At 48.3% G+C, this 12,500-nt stretch overlaps 1 protein-coding gene across 1 annotated transcript in view; it reads left to right on the forward strand.

Moving 5' to 3' along the window:
• The window catches only part of ptprdb (protein tyrosine phosphatase receptor type Db), a 294,094-nt gene that overhangs the window by 161,660 nt on the left and 119,934 nt on the right, over positions 1–12,500 (forward strand). Inside the window, exon 9 of the mRNA XM_071408267.1 lies at positions 9,298–9,408. Within this exon, the coding sequence (XP_071264368.1) occupies positions 9,298–9,408 (111 nt within the window). The remainder of the gene's footprint in view (positions 1–9,297; positions 9,409–12,500) is intronic.

The raw sequence follows: 12,500 nt of genomic DNA on the forward strand, positions 1-12,500 counted from the left end.
ATAAGGGGCCATATGGGACTATATATAGGGAATAGGGGCCATATGGGACTATATATAGGGAATAGGGGGCCCTATGGGACTATATATAGGGAATAGGGGCCATATGGGACTATATATAGGGAATAGGGGCCATATCGGACTATATATAGGGAATAGGGGGCCCTATGGGACTATGTAAGGAATAAGGGGCCCTATGGGGCTATGTAGGGAGTATGGGGCCAATGGGACTATATATAGGGAATAGGGGCCATATGGGACTATATGTAGGGAATAAGGGGCCCTATGGGGCTATATATAGGGAATAGGGGGCCAATGGGACTATATATAGGGAATAGGGGCCATATGGGACTATATATAGGGGGCCAATGGGACTATGTATAGGGAATAGGGGGCCCTATGGGACTATTTAGGGAATAGGAGCCATATGGGACTATATAGGGAATAGGGGCCATATGGGACTATATAGGGATTAGGAGCCATATGGGACTATATATAGGGAATAGGGGCTATATTTTTTTTTTTTTTTTTTTTTTTTTTCACCTTTATTTAACCAGGTAGGCTAGTTGAGAACAAGTTCTCATTTGCAACTGCGACCTGGCCAAGATAAAGCATAGCAGTGTGAACAGACAACACAGAGTTACACATGGAGTAAACAATAAACAAGTCAATAACATGGTAGAAAAAAAGAGAATCTATATACAATGAGTGCAAAAGGCATGAGGTAGGCAATAAATCGAATAATTACAATTTAGCAGATTAACACTGGAGTGATAAATCATCAGATGATCATGTGCAAGAAGAGATACTGGTGTGCAAAAGAGCAGAAAAGTAAATAAATAAAAGCAGTATGGGGGGTGAGGTAGGTAAATTGGGTGGGTAGTTTACAGATGGACTATGTACAGCTGCAGCGATCGGTTAGCTGCTCGGATAGCAGATTTTTAAAGTTGTTGAGGGAGATAAAAGTCTCCAACTTCAGAGATTTTTGCAATTCGTTCCAGTCGCAGGCAGCAGAGAACTGGAAGGAAAGGCGTCCAAATGAGGTTTTAGCTTTAGGGATGATCAGTGAGATACACCTGCTGGAGCGCGTGCTGCGGGTGGGTGTAGCCATCGTGACCAGTGAACTGAGATAAGGCGGCACTTTACCTAGCATAGCCTTGTAGATGACCTGGAGCCAGTGGGTCTGACGACGAACATGTAGCGAGGGCCAGCCGACTAGGGCATACAGGTCGCAGTGGTGGGTCGTATAAGGTGCTTTAGTAACAAAACGAATGGCACTGTGATAAACTGCATCCAGTTTGCTGAGTAGAGTGTTGGAAGCTATTTTGTAGATGACATCGCCGAAGTCGAGGATCGGTAGGATAGTCAGTTTTACTAGGGTAAGTTTGGCGGCGTGAGTGAAGGAGGCTTTGTTGCGGAATAGAAAGCCGATTCTTGATTTGATTTTGGATTGGAGATGTTTGATATGAGTCTGGAAGGAGAGTTTGCAGTCTAGCCAGACACCTAGGTACTTATAGATGTCCACATATTCTAGGTCGGAACCGTCCAGGGTGGTGATGCTAGTCGGGCGTGCGGGTGCAGGCAGCGAACGGTTGAAAAGCATGCATTTGGTTTTACTAGCGTTTAAGAGCAGTTGGAGGCCACGGAAGGAGTGTTGTATGGCATTGAAGCTCGTTTGGAGGTTAGATAGCACAGTGTCCAAGGAAGGGCCGGAAGTATATAGAATGGTGTCGTCTGCATAGAGGTGGATCAGGGAATCGCCCGCAGCAAGAGCAACATCATTGATGTATACAGAGAAAAGAGTCGGCCCGAGAATTGAACCCTGTGGTACCCCCATAGAGACTGCCAGAGGACCGGACAACATGCCCTCCGATTTGACACACTGAACTCTGTCTGCAAAGTAGTTGGTGAACCAGGCAAGGCAGTCATTAGAAAAACCGAGGCTACTGAGTCTGCCGATAAGAATATGGTGATTGACAGAGTCGAAAGCCTTGGCCAGGTCAATGAAGACGGCTGCACAGTAATGTCTTTTATCGATGGCGGTTATGATGTCGTTTAGTACCTTGAGCGTGGCTGAGGTGCACCCGTGACCGGCTCGGAAACCGGATTGCACAGCGGAGAAGGTACGGTGGGATTCGAGATGGTCAGTGATCTGTTTGTTGACTTGGCTTTCGAAGACCTTAGATAGGCAGGGCAGGATGGATATAGGTCTGTAACAGTTTGGGTCCAGGGTGTCTCCCCCTTTGAAGAGGGGGATGACCGCGGCAGCTTTCCAATCCTTGGGGATCTCAGATGATACGAAGGAGAGGTTGAACAGGCTGGTAATAGGGGGTGCGACAATGGCGGCGGACAGTTTCAGAAATAGGGGGTCCAGATTGTCAAGCCCAGCTGATTTGTATGGGTCCAGGTTTTCCAGCTCTTTCAGAACATCTGCTATCTGGATTTGGGTAAAGGAGAAGCTGGGGAGGCTTGGGCGAGTAGCAGCGGGGGGGGCGGGGCTGTTGGCCAAGGTTGGAGTCGCCAGGAGGAAGGCATGGCCAGCCATTGAGAAATGCTTGTTGAAGTCTTCGATTATCACGGATTTATCGGTGGTGACCGTGTTACCTAGCCTCAGTGCAGTGGGCAGCTGGGAGGAGGTGCTCTTGTTCTCCATGGACTTTACAGTATCCCAGAACTTTTTGGAGTTAGAGCTACAGGATGCGAATTTCTGCTTGAAAAAGCTGGCCTTTGCTTTCCTGACTGACTGCGTGTATTGGTTCCTGACTTCCCTGAACAGTTGCATATCGCGGGGGCTCTTCGATGCTATTGCAGTTCGCCACAGGATGTTTTTGTGCTGGTCGAGGGCAGTCAGGTCTGGAGTGAACCAAGGGCTATATCTGTTCTTGGTTCTGCATTTTTTGAACGGAGCATGCTTGTCTAATATGGTGAGGAAGTAACATTTAAAGAATGACCAGGCATCCTCAACTGACGGGATGAGGTCAATATCCTTCCAGGGTACCCGGGCCAGGTCGATTAGAAAGGCCTGCTCGCAGAAGTGTTTTAGGGAGCGTTTGACAGTGATGAGGGGTGGTCGTTTGACCGCGGACCCGTGGCGGATACAGGCAATGAGGCAGTGATCGCTGAGATCTTGATTGAAGACAGCAGAGGTGTATTTGGAGGGCAGGTTGGTCAGGATAATGTCTATTAGGGTGCCCATGTTTACGGATTTAGGGTTGTACCTGGTGGGTTCCTTGATGATTTGTGTGAGATTGAGGGCATCAAGCTTGGATTGTAGGACTGCCGGGGTGTTAAGCATATCCCAGTTTAGGTCACCTAACAGAACAAACTCTGAAGCTAGATGGGGAGCGATCAATTCACAGATGGTGTCCAGGGCACAGCTGGGAGCTGAGGGGGGTCGGTAGCAGGCGGCAACAGTGAGAGACTTATTTCTGGAGAGATTAATTTTTAAAATTAGAAGTTCGAACTGTTTGGGCATAGACCTGGAAAGTATGACAGAACTTTGCAGGCTATCTCTGCAGTAGATTGCAACTCCTCCCCCTTTGGCAGTTCTATCTTGACGGAAAGTGTTATAGTTGGGTATGGAAATCTCAGAATTTTTGGTGGCCTTCCTAAGCCAGGATTCGGACACGGCAAGGACATCAGGATTGGCAGAGTGTGCTAAAGCGGTGAGTAAGGCAAACTTAGGGAGGAGGCTTCTGATGTTGACATGCATGAGGCCAAGGCTTTTTCGATCGCAGAAGTCAACAAATGAGGGTGACTGGGGACATGCAGGGCCTGGGTTTACCTCCACATCACCCGAGGAACAGAGGAGTAGTAGGATGAGGGTGCGGCTAAAGGCTATCAAAACTGGTCGCCTAGAGTTGGGGACAAAGAATAAAAGGAGCAGATTTATGGGCGTGGTAGAATAGATTCTGGGCATAATGTGCAGACAGGGGTATGGAGGGGCGCGGGTACAGCGGAGGCAAGCCCAGGCACTGGGTGATGATAAGAGAGGTTGTATCTCTGGACATGCTGGTCTCAATGGGTGAGGTCACCACATGTGTGGGGGGTGGGACAAAGGGGGTATCAGAGGTACGGAGAGTGGAACTACAGGGTCCATTGCAAACCAAAACAATGATAATGAAAACTAGCCTGAACAACAGTATGCAAGGCATATTGATATTTCAGAGAGACATACAATAAGGCATAAAGTGATTGCAGGTCTTGATTGGGAGAGCTAGCTAAAACAACAGGTAAGATAACAGCAGCAATAACAGGGTGCTAGTCTAACACAGCAACAACAGGTAAAAATGGCGACGACTAGGCAGAGAGGGTCGGATTAACTACACACAGATCCTGAGTTAAAGCACAGAGCCGACAGATAAAACACAAATAAACAGAATGGAGTACCGTGAATTAATGGACAGTCAAGCATGCATCAGCTATGTAGCCAAGTGATCATAGTGTCCAGGGGGCAGCCGTAGATGGAGCAGGGAGGCCTCCACTAAGCTAGCACGCGGCGTTTAAAGTTAGTAGCCCGGGGGGTGGTCTGCTCAGACGGAGGGGGTCTGCTCAGACGTGGTCGTGTCGACAGAGAATCCAAGCCAGATGGCGATGGCGAAAGAGAGGTTGTGAATTGTAGAATTGTGTTTGCTAACTGGTGCTAGCTTCGTGGCAGTGGCGCTAGCTGCGCTAGCCGCAAGCTAGCTGTGAGGATCAGAAGCAGTGGCTCAGGGATTACGGCAGGAATCCGGCGTTGTTGTCGAGAGACAGTCCGATGCTGGTAAATTGGTGAGTAATATCCAGGCTAATAACAGGGCTGGTGTCTGTGCAGAAGGTAAAAGCTACTAGCAGCGGCAAAAAAAATGGCTAAATTAGCTTGTAGCTGGTATTGTAGCCCAAGAATTCGCTGGTAGACCTCTTCAGCTAGCCGGCAGATGGGCCTAGCTCGAGGCTAGCTCAAGGCTAACTGGTGCTTGCTTCGGGACAGAGGTGTTAGCCAGTAGTAGCCACTCGGTTGCAGCTAGCTAGCTGTGATGATACGGTGTAAATTGTCCAGAGCTTGCATCAGGAATCCGGTGATGTGGTAGAGAAAAAGCAGTCCTATATGCTCTGGGTTGATATCGCGCTTGCAGACTGGCAGGTATTGGCCCGGTATTGAAGCTGGCTGTGTCCGAGTTGAGGGTGAAGACCGCAGCAGTGGCTAACTGACTACTAGCTAGTAGCTAGTTATCTGGCTAGCTTCTGATTGGGGTTACGGTTCTAAAGTATAAAAAAAATAGCAGGTCCGTACCACATTGGGTGAGGCGGAATGTAGGAATGTATATTCAGTTCCTAGATGGAAAGTGAAATTAAAATATATACGAAATGTATACGAAAAATACGAAGACTATTTACTATTTACTATTTACACGCGACAGGACAATACAAACACACGTCCGACTGCTACGCCATCTTGGATTCATGGATTCATATGGGACTATATAAAGGGAATAGGGGGCCCTATGGGACTATGTAGGGAATAGGGGGCCATATGGGACTATATAGGGAATAGGGGGCCATATGGGACTATTTAGGGAATAGGAGCCATATGGGACTATTTAGGGAATAGGAGCCATATGGGACTATGTAGGGAATAGGCGCCATATGGGACTATTTAGGGACTATGTAGGGAATAGGGGGGCATATGGGACTATTTAGGGAATAGGAGCCATATGGGACTATATATAGGGAACAGGGGGCCATATGGGACTATGTATAGGGAATAGGGGGCCATATGGGACTATGTAGGGAATAGGAGCAGTATGGGACTATATATAGGGAATAGGGGGCCCTATGGGACTATATATAGGGAATATGGGGCCCTATGGGACTATGTAGGGAGTATGGGGCCCTATGGGACTATATATAGGGAATAGGGGGCCATATGGGACTATATATAGGGAATAGGGGGCCCTATGGGACTATATATAGGGAATAGGGGGCCCTATGGGACTATGTATAGGGAATAGGGGGCCCTATGGGACTATGTATAGGGAATAGGGGGCCCTATGGGGCTATGTAGGTAATAGGGGGCCTATGGGACTATGTATAGGGAATAGGGGGCCTATGGGACTATATATAGGGAATAGGGGGCCATATGGGACTATATATAGGGAATAGGGGGCCCTATGGGACTATGTATAGGGAATAGGGGGCCCTATGGGACTATGTATAGGGAATAGGGGGCCCTATGGGACTATGTAGGGAATATGGGCCCTATGGGGCTATGTAGGGAATAGGGGGCCCTATGGGACTATATATAGGGAATAGGGGGCCCTATGGGACTATATAGGGAATATGGGCCATATGGGACTATATGTAGGGAATAGGGGGCCTTATGGGACTATATATGGGGAATAGGGGGCCATATGGGACTATATAGGGAATATGGGCCATATGGGACTATATGTAGGGAATAGGGGGCCTTATGGGACTATATATAGGGAATAGGAGCCATATGGGACTATGTAGGGAATAGGAGCCATATGGGACTATTTAGGGACTATGTAGGGAATAGGGGGCCATATGGGACTATTTAGGGAATAGGAGCCATATGGGACTATATATAGGGAACAGGGGGCCATATGGGACTATGTATAGGGAATAGGGGGCCATATGGGACTATGTAGGGAATAGGAGCAGTATGGGACTATATATAGGGAATAGGGGGCCCTATGGGACTATATATAGGGAATATGGGGCCCTATGGGACTATGTAGGGAGTATGGGGCCCTATGGGACTATATATAGGGAATAGGGGGCCATATGGGACTATATATAGGGAATAGGGGGCCCTATGGGACTATATATAGGGAATAGGGGGCCCTATGGGACTATGTATAGGGAATAGGGGGCCCTATGGGACTATGTAGGGAATAGGGGCCCTATGGGGCTATGTAGGTAATAGGGGGCCTATGGGACTATGTATAGGGAATAGGGGGCCTATGGGACTATATATAGGGAATAGGGGGCCATATGGGACTATATATAGGGAATAGGGGGCCCTATGGGACTATGTATAGGGAATAGGGGGCCCTATGGGACTATGTATAGGGAATAGGGGGCCCTATGGGACTATGTAGGGAATATGGGCCCTATGGGGCTATGTAGGGAATAGGGGGCCCTATGGGACTATATATAGGGAATAGGGGGCCCTATGGGACTATATAGGGAATATGGGCCATATGGGACTATATGTAGGGAATAGGGGGCCTTATGGGACTATATATGGGGAATAGGGGGCCATATGGGACTATATAGGGAATATGGGCCATATGGGACTATATGTAGGGAATAGGGGGCCTTATGGGACTATATATAGGGAATAGGGGGCCCTATGGGCCTATATAGGGAATAGGGGGCCCTATGGGACTATATAGGGAATAGGGGGCCCTATGGGACTATATAGGGAATAGGGGGCCATATGGGACTATATAGGGAATAGGGGGCCCTATGGGACTATGTAGGGAATAGGGGGCCCTATGGGGCTATGTAGGGAATAGGGGGCATATGGGACTATATAGGGAATAGGGAGCCTATGGGACTATATATAGGGAATAGGGGGCCATATGGGACTATATAGGGAATAGGGGGCCTATGGGGCTATGTAGGGAATAGGGGCCATATGGGACTATATAGGGAATAGGAGCCATATGGGACTATATATAGGGAATCTGGGGCCATATGGGACTATATAGGGAATAGGGGGCCTATGGGACTATATAGGGAATAGGGGGCCCTATGGGACTATATATAGGGAATAGGGGCCATATGGGACTATATATAGGGAATAGGGGGCCCTATGGGACTATATAGGGAATAGGGGGCCCTATGGGGCTATGTAGGGAATAGGGGGCCCTATGGGGCTATGTAGGGAATAGAGGCCCTATGGGGCTATGTAGGGAATAGGGGCCATATTGGAACACGCATTCAGTCTTATTTTCCTCCCAACTGTTCTGCTCAGCACTTAAAATCCAGATGGTGACAATTCACACACACACACACACACACACACACACACACACACACACACACACACACACACACACACACACACACACACACACACACACACACACACACACACACACACACACACACACACACACACACACACACACACACACACACACACACACACACCTTTATTTTGACTCCTCCTTTCTCTTTCTTAACCCCCCTGATATTGAAAAGCCCCCAAACAACCACTTTTTTGATACAGTTTTTCCGGGTGCTTTTTGTCCAATCGCCCTCCTCCTCTCTCCCTCCTATTTTTCTGATTGGGTCTTTTTGTCCTAACGCCCTCCTCCTCTCTCCCTCCTGTTTTTCTTATTGGGTCTTTTTGTCCTATCGCCCTCCTCCTCTCTCCCTCCTGTTATTCTTATTGGGTCTTTTTGTCCTAACGCCCTCCTCCTCTCTCCCTCCTGTTTTTCTGATTGGGTCTTTTTGTCCTAACGCCCTCCTCCTCTCTCCCTCCTGTTTTTCTTATTGGGTCTTTTTGTCCTAACGCCCTCCTCCTCTCTCCCTCCTGTTTTTCTGATTGGGTCTTTTTGTCCTATCGCCCTCCTCCTCTCTCCCTCCTGTTATTCTTATTGGGTCTTTTTGTCCTAACGCCCTCCTCCTCTCTCCCTCCTGTTTTTCTGATTGGGTCTTTTTGACACTTTGTCTTTTTCCAGGGAGAAAGAAAACGGCTCTAATCCGTCTTCAGGGCGGGGCCTAACCGTTGCTGTTTTGGTCCTGTGACCCCATTGGAGGATGGTTGATGTCTTAATGTTTTTTTTATTGGCTGGGGGGGGGGGTTTACTGTGACATCACACTCCTGATCCCATTGGTGGATTCTGTTGGGTGGGCGGGGGGGGGGGTCTCGTATTGCCATGGCAATGTTTCGGTCACCTTTGACCTTTGATTTCCCTAATAAAACTGCTTTTCAATTTTTAGCAAAAGAGTTTTCAAAATGTTGTTCTGTAAGTGGAATTGCAGATTTCTTTCCTTATTTTGTAGCTGCTTGCATGTCAGACTTTTTTCAGACATTTGTTTCAGTTTTTTTTCAAGAGGCTGAATACAATTTTTTTTTAAATATTTTTTGGAAAATCAACTCCCCATGTCCCTTATATGATCCAGCTTATTTTGGCTGTATTTTAGTTAAGCCCAAGTCATCTTCCCATGAAGTATAGGAACACAACTCTATAATATCCTACAGTTTTATGAATTGTCTTTCTCGCCTCTCCCTCTCCCCCCTCTTCTTTCTCTCTCTCTCTCCCTCTCCTCTCCTCCCTCCAGGTGCCCTCCAGATAGAGTTGAGTGAGGAACAGGACCAGGGGAAATATGAATGTGTTGCCACCAACAGCGATGGAACCCGCTACTCCACCCCCGCTAACCTATACGTCAGAGGTACAGGATAAATACCCAATCTGGCAACTCATCTAGATACAGAGATATCCACCCCCCGCTAACCTATACGTCAGAGGTACAGGATAAACACCCAATCTGGCAACTCATCTAGATACAGAGATATCCACCCCCCGCTAACCTATACGTCAGAGGTACAGGATAAACACCCAATCTGGCAACTCATCTAGATACAGAGATATCCACCCCCCTCTAACTTAATCGTCAGAGATACAGGATAAATACCCAATCTGGCAACTCATCTAGATACAGAGATATCCACCCCCCGCTAACCTATACGTCAGAGGTACAGGATAAACACCCAATCTGGCAACTCATCTAGATACAGAGATATCCACCCCCCGCTAACCTATACGTCAGAGGTACAGGATAAACACCCAATCTGGCAACTCATCTAGATACAGAGATATCCACCCCCCTCTAACTTAATCGTCAGAGATACAGGATAAATACACAATCTGGCAACTCATCTAGATACAGAGATATCCACCCCCCGCTAACCTATACGTCAGAGGTACAGGATAAACACCCAATCTGGCAACTCATCTAGATACAGAGATATCCACCCCCCTCAAACTTAATCGTCAGAGATACAGGATAAACACCCAATCTGGCAACTCATCTAGATACAGAGATATCCACCCCCCTCTAACTTAATCGTCAGAGATACAGGATAAACACCCAATCTGGCAACTCATCTAGATACAGAGATATCCACCCCCCCGCTAACCTATACATCAGAGGTACAGGATAAACACCCAATCTGGCAACTCATCTAGATACAGAGATATCCACCTCCCACTAACCTATACGTCAGAGGTACAGGATAAACACCCAATCTGGCAACTCATCTAGATACAGAGATATCCACCTCCCACTAACCTATACGTCAGAGGTACAGGATAAACACCCAATCTGGCAACTCATCTAGATACAGAGATATCCACCTCCCACTAACCTATACGTCAGAGGTACCTTCTGAACACCTGTCAGGGTTGGGCCAGGTAGGACTACACACCTTCTGAACACCTGTCAGGGTTGGGCCAGGTAGGACTACACACCTTCTGAACACCTGTCAGGGTTAGGCCATGTAGGGCTACACACCTTCTGAACACCTGTCAGGGTTGGGCCAGGTAGGACTACACACCTTCTGAACACCTGTCAGGGTTGGGCCAGGTAGGGCTACACACCTTCTGAACACCTGTCAGGGTTGGACCAGGTAGGACTACACACCTTCTGAACACCTGTCAGGGTTGGGCCAGGTAGGGCTACACACCTTCTGAACACCTGTCAGGGTTGGACCAGGTAGGACTACACACCTTCTGAACACCTGTCAGGGTTGGGCCAGGTAGGGCTACACACCTTCTGAACACCTGTCAGGGTTGCGCCAGGTAGGGCTACACACCTTCTGAACACCTGTCAGGGTTGGGCCAGGTAGGACTACACACCTTCTGAACACCTGTCAGGGTTGGGCCAGGTAGGACTACACACATTCTGAACACCTGTTAGGGTTGGGCCAGGTAGGACTACACACCTTCTGAACACCTGTCAGGGTTGGGCCAGGTAGGACTACACACCTTCTGAACACCTGTCAGGGTTAGGCCAGGTAGGGCTACACACCTTCTGAACACCTGTCAGGGTTGGGCCAGGTAGGACTACACACCTTCTGAACACCTGTCAGGGTTGGGCCAGGTAGGGCTACACACCTTCTGAACACCTGTCAGGGTTGGACCAGGTAGGACTACACACCTTCTGAACACCTGTCAGGGTTGGGCCAGGTAGGGCTACACACCTTCTGAACACCTGTCAGGGTTGGACCAGGTAGGACTACACACCTTCTGAACACCTGTCAGGGTTGGGCCAGGTAGGGCTACACACCTTCTGAACACCTGTCAGGGTTGCGCCAGGTAGGGCTACACACCTTCTGAACACCTGTCAGGGTTGGGCCAGGTAGCACTACACACCTTCTGAACACCTGTCAGGGTTGGGCCAGGTAGGACTACACACCTTCTGCACACCTGTCAGGGTTGGGCCAGGTAGGACTACACACCTTCTGAACACCTGTCAGGGTTGGGCCAGGTAGGACTACACACCTTCTGAACACCTGTCAGGGTTGGGCCAGGTAGGGCTACACACCTTCTGAACACCTGTTCGTCAGGTAAATGCTCCAGGCAGTTGAATGTGAAAAGAAGTCACTACCACCCACTCTGGTACTGGTGTTTTTAACAGGAAGAATCAGCTAAAGCACGACACAACGCGGAGTGCCTGGACGCAGCCCTTAGCCGTGGTATATTGGCCATATATGAGGTGCCTTATTGCTATAATAAACGGGTTTTCCAACGTAATTAGAACAGTATAAAATAAATGTTTTGTCATACCCGTGGTATACGGTCTGATATACCACAGCTGTCAGCCAATCAGCATTCAGAGCTGGAAACCTACCCAGTTTGTTAATGTGACTTCACTCTGTTGGGTATTTCCCTCTGCCTCTAACACTGTGGCCTTGTAGTCTAACCTTTCAACTGGAAGGAGGAAGCTCAAATCTCTAAAAGCCAAACCTTTTAGTGTGCGTCCCGAATGGTGGCCTATTCCCTGTATAGAGCGCTACTAGCAGGGCTCTGGTCAAAAGTAGTGCACTATATAGGGAATAGGGCTCTGGTCAAAAGTAGTGCACTATATAGGGAATAGGGCTCTGGTCAAAAGTAGTGCACTATATAGGGAATAGGGCTCTGGTCAAAAGTAGTGCACTATATAGGGAATAGGGCTCTGGTCAAAAGTAGTGCACTATATAGGGAATAGGGCTCTGGTAAAAAGTAGTGCACTATATAGGGAATAGGGCTCTGGTCAAAAGTAGTGCACTATATAGGGAATAGGGCTCTGGTCTAAAGTAGTGCACTTTATAGGGAATAGGGTGCGATTGGGGATGCGGCGTCTGTCTGGTTGGTGGTTGGCTGTCGGTGTGGTTTCTGTTAGACAGTTTATATCCTTAAGGTCTCTGCTGCCTGGACTATACACACACACACCTACACACTCAACCTCACACACAACACACACACGCACTGATCACACTCACT

The sequence above is a fragment of the Salvelinus alpinus genome, chromosome 6 (genome assembly GCF_045679555.1).
Source record: "Salvelinus alpinus chromosome 6, SLU_Salpinus.1, whole genome shotgun sequence".
Classification (NCBI taxonomy): domain Eukaryota; kingdom Metazoa; phylum Chordata; class Actinopteri; order Salmoniformes; family Salmonidae; genus Salvelinus; species Salvelinus alpinus.